The sequence below is a fragment of the Brugia malayi genome (genome assembly GCF_000002995.4).
Source record: "Brugia malayi strain FR3 genome assembly, contig: Bm_v4_ChrX_scaffold_001, whole genome shotgun sequence".
Taxonomy (NCBI): domain Eukaryota; kingdom Metazoa; phylum Nematoda; class Chromadorea; order Rhabditida; family Onchocercidae; genus Brugia; species Brugia malayi.
Genome location: NW_025062479.1, coordinates 12,393,848 through 12,413,721, shown reverse-complemented (window position 1 = coordinate 12,413,721; position 19,874 = coordinate 12,393,848). Strand labels below are relative to the sequence as shown.

Below are 19,874 nucleotides of genomic sequence, written 5' to 3'. Positions count from 1 at the left end.
GTTTCATCTTGAGTGACGTGCCTCATATCACTTTTAAATTATTCTTTTTTTTTTTTTTCTTTTGATTTCTTTTGTTCAAAGGAGTGCACATTTTCTATAATTGTGTGTTTCTGATGTGATTGAAGGCATTTCAGTTGAAGTTTTATCTATTCATTCTATGCACACTAAAAACGTTTTTAAAGGTAAGTGAATTGTATTGAAAATGCATTCCGAAAAATATATTAGCTTCATATTATATATGAAACAAAACAGGAGACCGTTCCTTTTCTTTGGACTCCATGCAAAGAGAACTGATAACTTCATCACAACGATAACAATTATCACCGGAAATTGTTAGTTAGAAAGCTCTCCAAAATGATTGTATCCGTTAGAAATCTCCAAGTAGTTTCGATAAGAAAAAATGCTCGGCAACATTCGAATATCCAGTGAAGTCGAAGGGAAGGATTTGCTGAGATGTTCATTGGCTAAAGCCAAGAAATGTCATGGCTAAGTACTGTACCACGGATCTAATTGTAAGGAACTCTTCCCAGTAAGCACGGACGTGAGTCAGTGGTGTCACTATGCCCATTCCTTCTGATGATGCTGATCTGTTAGGTCATCTGAAGCTACTGCTATCTAAAACATCGGAGTGCTGCACATAGAATATTCAGAGAGGAGTGGATAAAACAAGTGGAAATGTCACCGCCAATGCTTCAAGAGTTACACTCATCATTCGCTCAACTGTCGAAGCGACCATTTATTCAATGAGAATGAGATGGGATTTGACCTTCAGAAACAAGAATGTCGAGAGTGCGTTATGGGTGGATGACAGCAGTGAGCGGGCGGTTTGTGCTGTGCTGTGCACTGATTAGTTCTTCACAAGAAGACAATACGAAACGGAGGGATTGTATTGCTGTTCCCATTTAAGGAATTCCCCTCCTACCAACTACTTTCCTATCGTCTCTGAATCCAAATAATTCATATGATGACAAATTTAGGTGTGTATGTATGTGGGTTAACGTGTATCTTCCCGTCCACTATTAAATTTACTGAAATATGTACTCCAAGACATCTAGCAACTCTCAGCTATTTACCAATCTACCTTCCAGTTTGCTCTTTATAATAACTCAAGTGTTTTAGTTTATAAAAATTTTAAGATGAATTTTTCATAACTTGACTGTAATATGTCCTTCTTGAAATTTACTTCGTAAATAGGAATTATTGGTGTCATATGGAAACACATTTTGCAAATATTCTTTAGTGTTAAAGCATTGTTTAGAGTCAATATAAAGGTGAAATAGGACATATTTTCACTGCAGGTGAAATAATCACGCTACGTGCCGTATTGATGTCTAGTTCAAAGAGAAAGAGCATATCTTTTTTGCAGTAATTTTTCAGAAGAGCTTATCAGCAAAACAAAGAGCTGATTTTAAGTAATTTAAAATCCTACTGGATTCACTGATAAATGCATTAATCTAAACCGATGGCTCAGTTCAGTAAGGTATGGCATCTGCTCTTTACCTGTATTAGTGGTAAAGCAGTGATATGAGAACTTTCTACTTAACAGTAATTAATACTGTATAAAGCCGCATCGTTCATTGAGCTTCTTGCAGGGTGACTTTTTATGGCTCGAACCGACCGGAAAAAGTCGACTCGTTTGCGCAGTTGGAGCACGAGTTCTAGAAGTTGAGGATAGCAGATTTAGAGTGATTGATGATTTCTCTCAGGTAATTATGTCCTGTCTCTATCAACAGAATTATCACTCCGTTAGTGTTTAATTTAATACCAAAGGAAAACAAGTTTCATGAGTGTCTCTTTCTGATCATCCAAAAAGAACAAATGAATGATCATCTCTAAGCCTCTCCTCTCTTCTACTTTAGCTATCATTGTTGCAACTGAATTATATTAAAAATTTCTACCAGATCCTATCGCAGAGTCATTCTGAGCCGTCCGGTTGATTCAGTGGTTGATAACTTTCAGGAACAATGGCTGCCAATAGACCGTTCTTATCGTATGATGCATGCAACTTCAGTGCAAGGTGTCGAAGATATGATCAGTTTGAGCGATTTGCACAAGGCCGCACTGCTTCGAAATCTATTCGTGCGTTACAACAATAAACTCATCTACGTAAGTTAATATTAAGGAATGAAATATCAGTTAAATGTTTCGATATGTTAATGAGCAGCACATTATCACTATTAACATACCGGTAATATTCAATAACTTCTCGGAAAACATGGGAGGGAAGGGACGGCTCTGAATTAGAATTCCAACCATCTAACCAGAAGGCGCTAAACGCAAAACTATTGAGAAGCAAGGATTACATGACATATGAAAATCAAGAGTAATTCGTTGGCATTTACCTACCTCAAGATGTCTTACAAACTTTTAGACCTGAACAGAGTCTTAGGCCTTTCATCTAAAAGTCTGATAGACTGTGCATACCTGCGTTCAACCATAACAATAAACCTTAGTAGAACAAGACGTTACGCCAAGACCATGCAAAAATAAAAATTCAAGAATTGCCAAACGATAAAAAATGTTATATGAAGAATTTGCAAAAACATGGGTCATTTATTTGATGATAAGCCATTGAAACCATTCCTGGCATGGATGAGCGATAGGAATAAGAATTGGAAGGGCTGAACGAAAAAGGTATGGAAAATAAAAGTAAAAATTTAATTGTTTTGATTAAAAAAGTGCAGAATAGTATGAAGAGTGGGATATCGATGAAGCTGAAAAAGGATTTAATAGATACTACCAAACAGGGAAGGAAAAGACAATGGGGAGCTTATTGATACGAAGGGGTCGGGGAACACGGGATGTGCTCGACAAGTGCGGAAAAAATATTAAAGTTAAAGTATTTGTGCGGATGTACAAATGACTCGTTTAACAGGACAGATAGAACTTTTCGAAATTGTACTATTCTTGTCTAAAAATATATTTTAAAATGTAAAATCTACCTGCAATAATTGACCCATTTATTTCGAGACTGATTTTACAGACGTATGTCGGTTCTGTGCTAATAGCCGTAAATCCCAATACTCCTTTGCCCATTTATTCAATAGAGCAAATTCGATTATATCGTAATCGACGAATTGGTGAGCTCCCGCCCCACATCTTCGCAATCGCCAACTCTGCCTACTGCAATATGAAATCAAGTAATCGAGATCAGTGTGTCTTTATTAGGTTAGTTTAAGTTAAACTTTCTTTCTGCCTGTTTTTCAACTTAAAAGTGAGTGTGGCTTTGAATTCAAAAGAAATTTAAATGAACTGTATTACCAATTTGAATGCTTATATTTTAATTCCATTTGAATTGAATTTGCTAATCAGGCACTATTTCACTAAGTGTTTAACAGTTTAAATTAGTAGCAGCGGAAGGTACAACACATCAACAATATTTGAAGTAAGAATTTACTTCAAACTCTGGAATGAAATTTATTTTATTAACCACTACTCATTTCAGTGGCGAATCAGGTTCAGGCAAAACAGAATCTGCAAAATTAGTTATTCAGTTTCTAGCAACCATATCTGGCCAGCATTCCTGGATTGAGCAGCAAGTTTTGGAAGCAAATCCAATCATAGAAGGTTTATAAACAATTCATTAATAGATAAAGATGATGGACATTTAGTCAGTTCAACCTAGCAACTAATGTGTCAATTATGTGTGTACAAAACACTTACCAGCAGAATTCAGCTTGACCGGTAGATTTCATACCGGTGGAGTTTGCAGAAAGGTCCTTTTTTCTTTATTCTTTATCAGATCCGAAAAGTGAAGTTGTCTGCTTATCTATTCCTGTGTTCTAAATGTTTGTGATGGTTACTTAATTTTCTTTTTAGCGAGAAATAGTTAAGCTACTTCAACCTTATGCAAGTCCGAGGTCTCCTTGCTTTCGGGACAACTTCATACGCTTACTGAATTTATTCTTCGACAAAAATGATTTATAGCGTTTGGAAATGCGAAAACGACGCGGAACGATAATTCGTCACGTTTTGGACGTAATATCGAATTGTACTTCTCGAGTAACGGCGCAATTGAGGGTGCGAGATTTGAGCATTATTTACTGGAAAAGTCGCGAGTCGTTTCACAAGCATCAGATGAACGAAATTACCATATATTTTATTGTCTCCTCGCCGGTTTAACTGCATCGGAGAAGCAAGAACTGTTCCTAAGTGACGCGAGCGATTACTATTACCTGAATCAGGTTGGCTCATTCTTTTCTGATGTCATTTGTCATTTCGATAATTCCTGGCTCATAAAGTGCAATTGTCTTTCTCATATCAGTGACTGTTGAAGGGTGATGCTGTGGGAGTGGAAAGCCGGAATGATTCAGCCGATCTGGTCGAGATCCGTTCTTCCATGAAAGTTCTGATGTTTAAAGACTCAGAAATTTGGTCCATTTTCAAAATTCTTGCTGCAATACTGCATGCTGGCAACATCAAATATATCGGTAAGTGTAAACTGACTGTTAACAAAATAGTCATTGGCAACTGTGAAGTGCCTAAGTTAATATTATTTTTAGTTAAATCAGTGGACAATGTGGAATCAGTGGAAATCAGAGATACATTTGAAATCGAAAAAGTTGCGAAACTTCTTTCGGTATGCTTTTCATATGTGTGTGGCATAAGTAGTAATTTACCTTTTCTTAATTAAAACTGAAACCACTTCCTAAAATGAATCAGATGAATTCATGCAAATCAAAGAATCTGTTTGACAATAATAAAGTTGAGCTACAGCACATCAAACAGATCAATAGTTCATTTCAGAGTGTCTAGTCATTTAAAGAAATAACTACAAAAAATTAATTAATTTTGAAGATAAATAAAGAGTTGTTGGTGAACGCGTTGATTAGTCGAAGTGTGATGATAGGAGTAGAACGCATCGTATCATATCTGACTGCTGAAGAAACTGTCAATGTACGTGACATCTTCGTCAAAGCAGTCTATCATCGGCTTTTCCTCCACATTCTGGAAAAGATCAATGAGACTATAAATGGGTAATTCAGTTTTCAATTCTCTGGAATTTAGTCTCATTCCGCTTTACTTAATTAGCATTCATCTCCATAGATTCTTAATAGCTAAATTTTTATTATCTAACAGCTGAAATACACTGAACTGCTGAACAGAGAATGAGCTACTAGGATTTTTTAAGAGTCCGGAAAGAAGGGTCACAGAATAATACTATTTCAATTCTTGATATCTTTGGTTTCGAGAATTTCGCTCGCAACGGCTTTGAGCAGTTCTGCATAAATTATACGAACGAAACACTGCATCAGTTATTCATCAATTTAATGTTCAAAATGGAACAGAGGTTGGTATGTTATCAGTAGTTGGTGAAATGATGACTGAAGTAAAAAGTAAGTATCGGAAGTGAAAAGTTTAAGACAGGCTTGAATGCGATCCCGTTAGAACCTATTTTTTGCAAAATGTTCATATTTGCGCATTTGGATACTGCCACTCTTATTGTTCAAACTCTTTTGAAGGAAAGCGAGCGAAATAGGCAGGCTTTTTGTCTTACATTAACGCCTGCTCGTATAAAATACAGTCCTATCCACTGGTTAGCCATGTTACTTCTTAGGCCATCTTCCACAAAATCACTATTCTTTTTTCAGTGATTAGCAGAGATCTGAATATTAACTTCATGTGTAACTTTTGGTGAATATTAGATGTATCAAAATTTGTTTCTTCACAAATTGAACCCGTAGAGAGTAAATTTTCAGTACTTACGATAAGGAACAAATAAATTGGGGACCAATCGAAATTGTGGACAATAAGGAAGTTTTGAATTTGATCGCACTGGGACCAATGAACATTATGGCAATTATGGATGAAGAAAGTATTCTTCCAAAGGTTTGCATGCTAATTAGCGATGAAGAATTGGTGTGAGTTAGCATCTCAGTGATAAACAGATTCTCTCTTCTGGGTAACAAGGACTGCTTTCAGGGTACTGATCAAGGCATGTTAGCAAAGTTGCATGTGCACCATGGAAGCAACGAAGGATTGTATTTTAAGCCTCAATCTGATTTAGACAGATCATTTGGCATAGCTCATTATGCTGGCACTGTTTTCTATCATTCCAAAGGTTTTTCTTTGCATTCCACTATTTTCTTACTCACTGTGGTAAAAAGTATGACGATGGAATGTTACACTATTAGCATTATAATGTGTTATTGTAGAGGGCAGTACCCGAAACGTGTTACACGTGCTAACGTTGCTGTTTCCGTTGCACTGCAAGTTATGATGTATTGATGACAATGTCGCAATTACTTCTCTCGTTACATTGCAAACTAATTTGAAGCTTTGCGTCTTTCAGTCAGTCTAATAATTGAAAAAATTCCGTCACATGTCCGTTTCAGGCTTTATTGAGAAAAATCGCGACAAGTTTTCTTCTAATTTGCTCGAGCTTCTGCATGCGAGTGAATTTCGACTCCTCAAACTGCTCTTTGACGATGTCTGCAACTACGATGATATGTCAGTGATGCGAAACAAGGATCCAACAGTCGCTAGCCACTTTAGGAAATTGCTGGAGAATTTAGTTGCGAGTTTGGAGCATAAAGAACCTTTCTTCATTAATTGCATTGTACCAAATGCGATCAGACGGCCTCTGGTAAATTCACAGTTAATTTTACTAATTGAAGAAATCAAAGTTAACTGACTCATCCATTCACTTTCTGGGCAAGAATTTTCGAATAGATAATTTTCTAGGTTCTCTTCCATCGTTAGCTCTGTAATCACGCAAAATTGTCTTTCTCTGTTCCGGATTTTCCTAAGAAAATTTTCCTAACGTTTTTCTGCCTCCTTCAACTAATACAGCGGTACTTTCATCGTTAACGGCTACCTTATTTATCTAACAATGGTCCATAGCATGCCGGAAAAGCTATATACATATGTGTTTTAGATCTTCTGAACTTAATTATTTCGTCATGTCTTTCAGAAGAGACAGCGTTATTCGAAGTCTCTGATTTCTGAAAAAGTTATATGAATTACATTCTGTTTTTTCATAAGATATATGTCGAACCGTTGAACTTGTCAAGATTTCTTGGCCTCTTCATTCATTGTTATGCAGTAACTAATTGGGATTCACTGACATGAGTGATTCGAAATTTCTTGTGACAAATAGATTTAGAGGAGACTAAAGTAGGGTGTCTGAGGGCATAATAAATCGTTCCTTAACTCCTTCTACTTTCATTGTTACCCAAGAATAACTCGACCTCAATTTTCAACTTTTGCAGTATTTCCATCTAATTGAAAAACTGCCAGTCTACTCTATGACCTACATCGAATTACTTTCTGTAATGCTAGAAATTTTTCTAAAGTAAAACACTCTACGTTCCCTCGTGTAAATTTGTAGCAAGTTATTCAGTTTTCTCTTTACACAGTAGTGCTTTTCATAACCGTCTAATAGCTATGAAAAGCACGGTTATGCATATAGAAGAGAGCCTGAAAATTAGTAAAAGCTACTCAAGTTTTTCGACAGCAAGCAAACGACGAATGTACCTTTGGATAAACTTAACTAAAGCTAATCTTTTCTTCCCAAACCAAAGGACTGTAATTAAAGTTCATGGAACGTGAAATCGTTTACAAGCAAATGAGTTATATGAGTCTACTGGAAATGGTAAGGATTCGGAAATCAGGCTATCCCATTCGATATCAGTATGAATGCTTTGTGGAACGCTACCGCTTACTCGTCAATGGTATCGGTAAGGTTTTTGTCTCGCTGAATCACCCAAATTCTGAAAATTTGAATTTTGCATTTTTGTTTTGATGACCTAAAATTTCATGGCTTGTATCACTTGCAGTAGTAAAAATTCAACCTCATGAAATTTAAAACTAAAATTATGTTTTCGAAATAATTCAGAACCAATCTTTTAAGTACTGAATTGCAATTGCAACGAAAGCAATATTCAGGCCCACCGCATACGATAAATTGTCGTATGGCATCACAACGAATTTGTGATATTACTTTGGGACCGAAAGCTGATATTAGGCTTGGAAAAACGATGATTTTTTTGAAGGAGGACCAGCATTTGCTACTACAACAAGTAGTGGATTTGTTGTGAAGCACCAAACTATAACTTAAACTACCTAAAATGAAAAGAAGTTCCATTAACTTTCTGAAATTAACCATAATGATCATTTTGATTTGTTAAGAAGATAATTCAAACTGAAAAATCTATTCACTTATTATTCTTGAAAAATATGAGTGGAATTTAGCTCTAATAATATATGATTCAGGAACAAGAACGTATGTTGACACTGCGAGTGACAATAATTCAGAAAACCGTTCGTGGGTGGATTCATCGAACACAATTTAAGCAGATGAAAGCTTCCGCTATCATCATCGAAAAGTATTGGCGATGTTACATACAACGTCAACGATACCATCAGGTAATACCCCTGCGACTCGAAGTTTATCAATTTGATTAGATTTGAATGAATTTACAATCGTAGCTTTTTTCGTCTTATTAAAAACAAACTTTTAGCCAAAAAGTTGAAATCTGGAATTTTGTAAGATAGCCAAATCTGAGGCGGTTGGTGACTGCAAAATTTCACCTTTTTAAGGGAAGATGTATTAGGAAAAGATAAAGATGATAAAATATCATAAAAAGTCGGTTGCTTGATCTTTATGATATTCTCTTTATTGATAACTGATAAGGAATGAGAATAGACCTAAAGACATGACAGATGTTGGAAAACTAGTTGTTAAGGAAAAATGGCAACAAACAGTATAAAGCGCTAAGTTGTAATAATGAAGAAAGGTTTCAGAATATTAGCAGAAGTGAAAATGAAACAATATTTATCCACGTTTTACGTGTTACTGCAACCTGAACTTATGATCTCAGTAAAAACTTAAACGGGTCTTGGCGGATTTTTGTTACTGTTAGGTTAGGCTTCAATAACTGTATCTTAGCCATGTAAGTCAAGATCCAGAAATTTCACAGTTATACTTTTGAAATACTTCCAAAGCTAATTACTGTTGAGTGGATTCGTTCCTGGAAGTTAACGTCTATTTCTGTGACAATGGAGCTTCTTCCCTTTTATCTTTAGGAAATTTTAAGATCAAATAATGTTGTTGTATCAGAGATAATCGCGTTGTATCAATTCAGAGTTTGAGAAGTTTTTGGTGTTCAGTAACCTCAGCTCTGACTGATGAAATAATTAGAGAGCGAGCATAATTTGCGGAACAGTGTGATGTGAATATCTATTAGACAGGTAAACTAAGAAGAGAATTAAATTGAGCAAAATTTCAGATACAATTAGGATTTGCAAGACTTCAAGCGATCTTTCGTTCACGGCAAATTGTCCTGCACCACAAGCTGTTTCGAGCTATCATAACGAAGTTTCAGGTTTCTTACTAAAAAAAGACTTGAAAATTTTATGCTTCGTCCGTGAGTTTATTTTCAAATGGTTTTTGAGATATGCACGACCACACTTCATCAAATAAGCATGGAAGACATGCCACTTTTGTAAATATTCTTATGTCTTCATCAGCAAATCAATACAACTGGTACATTCAACTGTGATTAACTAAAGAGAAGCAAAATAGCAATACCTAATGAACTATTTTCATGCTCGTTGCCGTGGAGCGGTGGTACGAAATACACTTCGGCGCAAAATCGAGCACGGCCAACGGTATCCTGCAATGATGGTGTCAGAGGTTGATGTCCTGAGTAGCAATGCTAGTCTCACTTCAGTCGCTGTCAACGCGGATGACTGTGATACTGCTCTGGTGGCCTTATATTTATCTGGAATGCTTATCGAATTATTGAAGACCAATGAAAATTTGTGGCATATTTTTGTCATTTTCAGGTGGAGTACTTATTCGGTCATTCACCGCCTAACAGTATCTCTGATTGTGATATTTTTCAAACTGAAAAGTGGCAGCGACAAAATGAAATGTAACAATTCAAACTCCAATTTAGAAATTCGAATCCAAAATTTTGTACTGAGCTTAAAATTTGACAAATAAATTGAAGCTCGACAAATAAATTTGAGGTTCTAGGAAACAATTGGAAATTTTTTTATCTTGATAAAGTAAACTTAAAATATCAAACTGAGTCCAATACTTCCAGTTATCGGTCAACAACCCATAATGAGAAAGCAGTAGCAAGAGTAGCAAGCAATGACAACCTGATTGCTTTCCAGTTTGAAAAATTTGCAGCAGCATATTTTCAAATACAGAACAATGCTCATTACATGCGAAAGCCACTTCGCACTGCACTGCTATCACATGATTCCGATTTGGATCGTGCTGTAGGTCACCACCATTCCGGTTGACTGCCTCATTTATCTAGAAATTCATTTAAGCTAAGTCATCTGCTGTTCATTGTCATTGCTTATTGCTTTTTTGCTCAACTCGAATTTACAGGCAGCATTAGCAATTTGGTTGGTGATACAGCGTTTTATGGATGATACAGTGGAACCAAGAATCTCACCGCCTCCGCAGAATTTCAACAACGTATGCTCATTAAATTTATTTGAAACATGATGATGCGGAAGTGGAATATTGAAATTAATTTACTACCTCATGTATCATTTGGAAGTATCTGTCCTGTACTCCGTTAGTGTATTAGCTCGACGTAATTGTGCATATCACTCACTCTCTATAGTAAACAAGATGATGATTTCAAGTGGACACTGTCTCTGATCATTTCGTGGATAACACTTTTTCTCTTTAAAACTCGTACGGATCAAATTCTTTTAGTCAAAGATTTAAATATCTCTAATTGAAGGTCAAACATACATCTGTGATAAGCAAGCTACACATGATGATAAGTGGAAAAGACGTGTTCAAAAGAACAAGCCAGCGTGAAAGTGACTATGAACAGGTGAGTTGTGTGGGACTGACTGGTGAAACGTTTATATTACCTTGGGAAGAATTATGATGAGACGAGAGTGGTCCCTCAACAGAAACACTGCCATCCTTCTTTCCAGCCATTCAACTCGACACAACACCTTTTTTCAATCTCGAAGCTGGCTTTTCCGCAGCAGAATGCTCTCCCGACACACACCGGTGCGCCACCCGGCGAAAGAGGAATACAAACGAGAAATGTCACCGGACACGGTGGTTACCAGCAGTATTACAGCACATTTTTGAGTGAGGCTGTGCTGTCTAACCAAGATAAATTGCAATTCATCGTCGGACATGGCATTCTACGATCAGATATGAGGTGAGAATTCGAATGTGATAAAGGCATCAACATTTTTTAAATTTAAACATTGTATTCTTTTTCGTAAGAATATTTGATAAATTTCTTCACATTTTCGAATTTTTCGAAAATTAATAGGAGACTGCAAAAAGATGATTAAGCTGATAAATTCCAAATAAACTATTTCAAACGATCGTCTTACAGAGACGAAATATACTGCCAAATATGCAAGCAATTGACGAGAAATCCGTCAGGAAGCTCGTGCGCCCGTGGTTGGATACTGTTATCGTTGTGTTTAGGTTGCTTCACTCCAACGGACCGTTTCTTGCCTTATTTGCAATGCTTCATACGACAAAGCTGTCCTACTGGACGTTTTGCGGAATATATAGAAAGCAAATTGAAACGGACATTATCAAACGGAACACGTAATTATCCTCCCAACTCCGTAGAGATACAGGTTATTTTTGTTATTTTATATAGGTTATTTTTTGATTTTTGATACGTGTACTGAGGTGATTCATCCAACTCTAGCTTTGCATAACTACTAACGTTAATTAATTATAATCGATAAGATGCAATCGCAGATTTTTAAAAAATCAAAACTCGTGATTTTGATAACTATTGTGAAATGAAACCAAGTTTTAGAATAACTTTTTAATCCTAAATAATTCAAAGCATTAAAAAATTTACGGCTAAGTTTGCAGTCTTCCATTTCAAAAATTTTCTCTTAAAGATTTTCAGATTAAATAGAATTGTCTTATACCTTAGTTAGAATTGTCTTATACTTTTTATGTCTTATACCTCATTAAGATAAAACTTACAAAGGGGACTTTCAGGTCATTAATAAACGATCTGACAAGTTCCCTTTGTATTAATACATTTAAAGCTCGTACGATTAAAGATTGATCAGTCCTGGACTTTAAATGCTTAATTTTCATGTTAAGGAATTCACTTATTTGTTGCTTCCAGGCATCAAAAATGAGGAAGCCGGTATCAATTCACATTACATTCATGGATGGTACTATAATAACTGTTTGTGCAGACTCAGCGACAACATCCCGAGAGATCTGTGATGAACTTGCAGAGAGCATTTCACTCAAGGACTCGTTTGGATTTTCTCTTTATATTGCGTACTTCGATAAGGTTGGCTCATGCTTTTCATCTTTCTATTCTATTTTTTTAATTTAAAAGAAGTAATAAACGAAAAATTGGCTTACCAAAATTTAGAAATCCATAATTTGCATAATTTGCTTTCTTACTTTTGTGAATGCTGCTGAATCCGACAAATGATTACTACTTCATTCAATGGCTTATATTCCACTTTAGAAATAATATGTTAGGTCACTTATGCTTTACTTTTCTCATTATTTTATCATTATGTTACATCTAATATTGTCACTAATTCAAATTCAGCTTATTTCCAATGAATAATTGTCTCTGACTTATTTTTTGTTCTAGCAAGGATAAAGAGAAGGGAGGGTAGGAACTTTCCACTAAAAATAATGTTTTTTTTAAAAAAATCCATTCGATTTTTTACAACTAAACGGAACATTAAAAGTATGTAATACGCAAAATGCGTTATAGGTAGTATCGCTCGGTTGCGGAATGGATCACATCATGGATGCAGTAAGTCAGTGCGAACAGTACGCAACGGAAACAGCTAAGGAAATTGTAAATCCATTATGGCGTTTCTTCTACAGGAAAGAAATTTTCAGTCCGTGGCATGATCCAAGGTAACATTCAAAGTAGTTATGCTGCTATCGCTTCAGTTATCTCCATTGATGGCACTACTCGTAGTAGCTAATAGACGACCTCTAGATGATAGACAATTGACCTCTACAATTTCTCAAGCAAAGTGGAGCGTATATCTTCTCTCATACTTATAATCCGTGTTGCCTTTACCATTTTATCACTTTCAATTCTGCAAATGTATTGCTAAATTGCTAATGCTATGGATGAATTTCTTGAATTTTGAAATTTCTGAATTCTTTTTGAATTTTTTTGATTTTTTGAATTCTGCATCGAAATATACATAGAAATAATCAGAAATAACTGGAAAAATTGAAAGAAACGTTTTACATTTTTTAGCAGCGATTCCATAAGCACCAATTTAATTTATCATCAGATCATCCGAGGTGTTAAGTATGGCGAATATCGCACTACTAAGGTGAGTTTTCATTCCATTTTTGGTAAGTAATAACTACTGATTAGATTGATTACGAAAGCGACAACACTCTGAGACATGTCATGATCAGATCCAGTTACTACCTTACGCATCCGGCTCCTGCTCCAAAATATTAAAGGATAGAGTGGGAGTCCAAGATGGAATTGCTATTTCTGACAAAGTTGCATACTTTTGCTAGAAGAGTTCCTTCATAATTAATGCCTCTTTTCACAAACAAGGAAGAAGAAATGGCAGTACTTGCTGCCCAGCAGTACTACATTTATCACGAGGACGCTGCGATAAGTATTGATAAGCTGGAGAACAGTTTGGTGATGTACCTTCCGGAGGACGACGTTCAGGATACCAACGAGAACAGCTGCAAGAAGTGGTTGCACCTCGTACTTCATGCCTTCAGGAAGGTATCTTCGTGTTGTTTACCTAACAATGTCCTTCTGCTGACACTTAGTTACACTGGTGTCGAACACGGTTGCACTCAATGATTTGCCTCCAGTTGAAAGGTAATAGCGGTCTCATTGCTAGCTAATGCTACATTAGCTTAACCAAAGGGATTATCTGGCACCAGTCATAGTGAAATGTTCAACGTGTAAGAGATAATGAGACATCTTTGAAATGAAAAATGAAATTTGTTTAGAAATTTCAACAGAACCGTCCAACAGCTGAGCAAGTAAAGGCAGATGTGGTTACATTCGCCAAACAGAAATGGCCACTGCTTTTTTCCAGATATTTTGAAGTGTTTAGTTATGCCAACTCTTCTTTGCCCGACAGTCAGGTAACACTATTGTTTGCGTAAGTTAGCACTAGTGGTTTGGATTCAGTGTTTGATAAAATTAATGTTGAAATATTAAAATGTTCAAAAGTTGCTCAGTTGCTCATAGCGGTGAATTGGGAAGGCGTTGTTGTGGTCGATGCTCAGGACAACGTTGTTCTACAGCTTCCTTATCCACAAATTTCACGAATTGTATCTATGACGTAAGTGAAATCAAATTTTCAAAATGTTTGGTTAGCTGAAGCCCTTTAGACATGAAAAGGGATTAGATCGGATTGGACTGATAATGCTATCGATGTACAAAGACAATGCATCGCTCCTCTTACTTCTTATTCTTTTTACTCGATCCAAAGTTAATAATCAAATAATCAAGCAAGAAAGCAAAGTTAAGTTTAAAACTACTCATCATCCTCAATTTCGGAACACTTTTCTCCCCCTTCCATTATTTGTCGTTTCGTTTATCATGATATATACTCCCGTCAAGCTAAATCTACATCAAACTGTTTTGGGTATTCACTTACTCAAACAAGCAAGATACAGGCTTTCTTCTTTTAGCATCAAAATATAAATTAAATGTTGTCTTAGTAGTTTTTAGCCATTGATGGAATAAAATCTAAAATGCTTTAGAAATAACAGAAGTATCGAAATGCTTATGATTGAAACGGTCAGTGGCGACGAGCACTGTTTCCAGTCTCCTAATACGAATGATATTAAGCAACTTGTTGAATTTTTCTTGAATGGATTAAAAAATAAATCAAAATATCTTTTGGCTCTTCACGATCATTTCGCCAACGAAGGCAATTGTTAGATATTTATAATTTCAGTTAATGATTTAAGCTCTAGTGAGGCTCCAGTGTATTCTCTGAACTACACAAACTTTAATGTCTTTATTGATCGCTGAAGAGAATGCAATGAGCATGGGAAGCACTCACAAATTGTAATGCTTGTACCTTTTTCAGGTGAACAGGAATGGAGCATCTGTTTGAGTTTCAAAAGGGGCGATTTGTTGTTCCTGAGCGACGGCTACTGTGGGGCGTCGCTTCGCAGCAGTCAATTTGTTAGGGGAGAAAATATGAGAACCGGTGGTCGAGGCATGATACCTGCCAGCTTAGTTCATGTCCTTCCGACCATTTGCAAACCATCTGCGGAAGCAACGGTCAGTTCTAATTTGCACTAATATCGACTTTGTAATGGTGAGGGCTGTTTCAGTTTCATTGAAAAAATTTTCCACTGCATCAGTTAACATCTGCAATCTTTCTGGCTTAACAGAAGCTTGTATTTGCGCTCAAGCTTACATTTATGCCTGTGATATGGTGCGATAAGGGAGTTGTAATATACTTTTTCATTGTAATAAAGAGAAAACTGAAAGCATAATGTACGTTTTAATTCTGAAAATGATGAGCTTTATCAGAAGCACCAAAATCATGTGTCTATAGGTGAAATTTACTTTAACGTAGTGAGAATGATGATAACTCACTAAATTTTCATGCAGGATCTACTGTCACGTTCTCAAAAACTCGACTGTCCTATGAATAATCGTGAAATGTTGCTCACACGCCGTTTCATAGTTAATCGCGAACACACGTTAGAACGTTTTGCTCATGACAATTTCAGGTAATATTTTCTTTTCCCATGTACTCACTTTTAAATAAACACTCAAACTGTATTTTCCTTCATTTAATTTGCTACATGGATAGCAAAATATCACAGGAAACGTCAAATATATCTAATGTAGCATATCTGGAAAGGAACCCACAAAAAGTGACCTCTTTGTCACCTCATAGTGAAATAATGTGAAATAAGTGTGCAGAAAAGAATGAAATAAAATGAAGTCTTGCAGAGCATCGCCGCGAGCACCACAAGGCTTAAGTGAAAGTTTCTATGAGCACTATGTGCCATATAGTCTATGGTCTTACAGTCGAGAGCCAATAAAGATGCCTTTACTAAAGGTTTGGGTGTTTTCATACCTTTTGTGACTTTTCTGATTCGTAAATCTTGCTATATTCCAGCACCTATCTTCTAGGACAGTAGAGCTTCTTGGCTGTCCATGATGTGGATCGGATCACTTAATAAGATAGAAATGTCATTGATCTGTGTCAACCTTTCCTAGCAGATCGCAATGTTAGACATTTTGCAGAAGCTGCAAGGGAAAAGAGAGCCATCGCAAGCAGCAATTAAAGGTTATTTAGCAGTCTTAAAATATATGGGAGATTACCCGTGCCGGCGCATTTCAGCCATCACTGAACTTACCGATGAAGTTTTCAAAGGAGCGTTTAAATACGTTCGTTTATCCTTCCCTTCTTTTGAAACTAAAGGATTTTTTGAAGTTTTCCAACAGTCAGCAGTTCAGTGCTGACTTATAACTTTTCAGGAAATCATTCGAGACGAGTTGTATTGTCAGTTGATGAAACAGTTAACGTGGAATTACAATCCGGTGAGCATAGAACACGGATGGGAGCTAATGTGGTTATGCACCGGAATATTTCCTCCCAGTCAGTCACTCCGCAATGAAGTGGAATTATTTTTCCGCACTAGACAACATCCTTTGGCATTGCACTGTCTCATTAGACTTCGACGAATCCATCGGTACGATTCGGCAACTTCAACCAATATCTATTTTAAGATAAGAAAGGATGATGAAATAGTTTCTCTTCTTTTCTCAATTTCCTTTCACTCATTTCCAAGAATTTAGGACTGGACGTCGAAAATTTCCGCCTCATGATGTGGAAGTGGAAGCAGTACGACAGCGAACTGTGCAAATATTCCACAAAGCTTTCTTTCCTGACAATTCCGACGAGATTATAGAAGTGGATTCGACAACGAAAGCTCGGGACTTCTGTCATCGAATTGCAACACGTCTGGGACTCAACTCCGTGGATGGATTTGCTCTGTTTGTGAAAGTCAATAGCAAAGGTGATGAAATGATTGGTACAATTTGCAAAGAGAACTTTGATTAATTATGCATTCTTCAGTGATCTCAGTACCGGATGATGAATTTTTCTTTGACTTCCTACGCCAGCTATTCGAGTGGTTGCGTCCCAAAAACGGAACAGTATTTCAGTTTTCGTACCAACTTTTCTTCATGAAAAAGCTATGGATTAACACAGTACCCGGAGAAGATCGTATTGCTGACCTGATTTTCCACTATCCTCAGGTTCCTATATCTTCTTGGATGATGTATGCCACAAATCCTCATATCTCATTTGCCATTACTCTGATACTTTTTTTTTTCAAGACAAATAATTGTTCTAAATAGTTCATCTATAGAACATTCAAAATCTGAAGAAAAAGGAGCAGAGGAGATAAATTAACGAAATAATCTCATCTGAGAGTTCATTCATTTTCATCCAAAATTGGTCTTAAATCGATACTTTTCTATATCCCTGCTTAAACTTACGAGTAAATAGCTAATTATGTTCAGGAATTACCAAAGTATTTACGTGGTTATCACTCAGTCACTCGACAGCAAGCAGTGGAATTAGCAGCTATAGTACTTCGCGCCCGAACTCGTGACGATAAAGCAGCACCGTTGTCGCAGTTGGCGCAAATCATCTCTGATATTGTCCCGCGTGACATGATTAAGACATACAGTGGTACTGACTGGAAAAAGGTACACCGCCTTTTTGTATTAAAACAATTTTCAGTTCGAAAGATTGCAGATTAAACTCTCTTCGTGTAGTCTGCACTTTGCATTTGCCATTAGTCTCTAATATAAGAGAAATTGTGAATTATTTTCATCGCTTTGATCATTTACGACCGTTGTTGCTGCTGCTATTATTATTCTTTTTAGTCTAATTACTAGGATCAGTTCTTTTTCAAGTTCATAACCAATGCCTACGTTGAACGTTATGAAAACATGCCGTCAAGTGAAGCCAAAATACGTTTCTTGAAGACGATCGCTGAATGGCCTACCTTCAGTTCTACGTTCTTCGAGGTGTCTGTTTGAATTATGACCCATACATGGAAGTAGTAATTTCTTAAGATTCAGAAAAAATAGCCAAGATTGATTAGATGTTTCACCTCAGCTCTTGAAGCGGCGATTTGCACTTTTATCCATATAGCGTAATAGGATGAGATCCGGATTTAGTTTTTAAATGAAAGTCAGCATTTTGAAATGAGTGTGAAAATCGTTTAGGTAAAGCAATCATCGGATTCAGCAATTCCGGACAAATTGCTGGTAGCGATCAATAAGACAGGTGTTCATTTATACAACCCATTAACCAAACAACGCATCGTCCATTATCCATTCACAATATTAAGCAACTGGAATAGTGGCAATACATATTTCCATATGACTATCGGAAGTTTAATGAAGGGCGGTCGAGGTACTCGTCTGCTTCTGGAAACATCGTTGGTAAGTCTTCTTGATCCATCCAAACGACGAAGACCTTAAAACAAATTCCAGTGTCGTATGTCAGATTAACTTTAAGCGCGACTGAAAGTGGAGTGGTAGCGAAATTTTTTTTGAAATTGTGAAACTGTCAAGACATGGCAATATGTTTTCAGGGCTACAAAATGGATGACTTGCTAACCTCTTATATCAAGCTGTTCCTCAACAGCAATCGATCTTTTGCCGGAATGAGTGAAAGCGAAGTTCCGTGATTATTACGTTGCATAGTTTTATATGTGCCGATGATTGATACTGCTAATGAAGTAAATAATTGATTAGGACTGCTTTTTCACTTCTCAGTGAGTTTTTTCTGTTAAGAAAAATCTGAAAGGCACTGGGAAAGATTCTTTACATACTACACTGCTCTTCAGCGGAATATCCAGGGACGTGTACTGTAGGGGTCTTCCAGCCAGCTATTTTCTTTCTCTTCAATCTATTAATCAGTTATTGTGATATTTCACAACTCAGTGAATAGTTTTCTAACTTTATGAACTTAAACCACTATTATGCGATAGCTCCCGAGAGGGACTGAGTGAATAACTTCATGAGAGCTTAAAATGACTCAAAAGCAATTTCATTTTCAAGCATTATTTCTTCCAATCGTCTCCTTCTTTCTCTCTTTCTTCCTTATATTTCCCAAATCACGGTAGTTTTAATTTTGAATTAACTTTTTTGGTTCTTTATAAGGCAAACAAGAAGTAGAAAATGCCAGTCCAGCTCTTCACGATGTACTGTATTTCTCTAATTAAATCCACTTGAGGTAATTAAATTTTGCACCTGCAATTCTACTACAACTTATGTTGAATAAAAAAGACTAGATTATTAGTCTGACTTGAAATTAGCAAGTGAAGACAGATGACATATGTATTTGACATATGTATTTGGTCTGCAATACAGTAAAAATGTTCATGCAGCAAATTTTAAAAGTATAAATTATTTTTCATTAATTCACGCATAGATCTGGGTAAAAATGGATACTAGATTAAACTGCTAACATAGCAAGGCCGAAAAAAAGGAAGAAGTAATATTTATAAAGCTGAGGCAGAAATTGTAAATTGGTCTGATTGCATGACACAAGCAAGAACTTCATAAAATGCCAACTTTACATCACATATGCGATGAAACTTCAAGAAAGAAGCCAAGCTGGCTCAACATGTCCAATATTTGATTCCAATGCAGCAAGAAATCATGAAATTCGAAACATTACAAACAATTATGCCTGCTTTATTCATCAACAGTCACTATTCATTTCGACCACGTGAGCATTTCGAATCAAATTGGAGCAATGCTTTTTTGATACTTCTTGTTCGTATACTTTTGTTTCAAAAGAATGTCGAAACATGGACAACATCATTGGTTGGCTTCGGTGACACACGTTCCGTTCCTTAACATCCGAAAATAATT

The 19,874-nt window shown here is 36.3% G+C and overlaps 1 protein-coding gene across 2 annotated transcripts; it reads left to right on the top strand.

Moving 5' to 3' along the window:
• Nucleotides 1–1,462: 1,462 nt before the first annotated feature.
• Bma-hum-6 (Uncharacterized protein) lies at nucleotides 1,463–18,682 on the top strand (the record flags this gene model as incomplete). 2 transcript variants are annotated; one of them, XM_043074612.1, is made up of 42 exons in its annotated part: nucleotides 1,463–1,480; nucleotides 1,593–1,706; nucleotides 1,960–2,106; nucleotides 2,984–3,168; nucleotides 3,446–3,567; nucleotides 3,928–4,184; nucleotides 4,277–4,430; nucleotides 4,503–4,579; nucleotides 4,798–4,976; nucleotides 5,132–5,290; nucleotides 5,700–5,829; nucleotides 5,923–6,061; nucleotides 6,336–6,586; nucleotides 7,538–7,679; nucleotides 7,888–8,021; nucleotides 8,215–8,367; nucleotides 9,231–9,326; nucleotides 9,527–9,709; nucleotides 9,790–9,878; nucleotides 10,053–10,233; nucleotides 10,349–10,438; nucleotides 10,713–10,808; nucleotides 10,915–11,150; nucleotides 11,334–11,586; nucleotides 12,099–12,272; nucleotides 12,714–12,862; nucleotides 13,218–13,296; nucleotides 13,533–13,712; nucleotides 13,946–14,083; nucleotides 14,180–14,283; nucleotides 14,708–14,877; nucleotides 15,040–15,236; nucleotides 15,573–15,694; nucleotides 15,921–16,029; nucleotides 16,218–16,361; nucleotides 16,452–16,666; nucleotides 16,773–16,993; nucleotides 17,053–17,234; nucleotides 17,502–17,690; nucleotides 17,901–18,014; nucleotides 18,216–18,434; nucleotides 18,587–18,682. In XM_043074612.1, 42 exons carry the CDS (start codon nucleotides 1,463–1,465, stop codon nucleotides 18,680–18,682), a joined length of 6,387 nt encoding a protein of 2,128 aa, XP_042930546.1. The 2 variants fall into 2 exon arrangements, with proteins under 2 accessions (XP_042930546.1, XP_042930545.1); XM_043074611.1 differs by having other exon boundaries at nucleotides 14,708–14,883.
• Nucleotides 18,683–19,874: the final 1,192 nt, after the last annotated feature.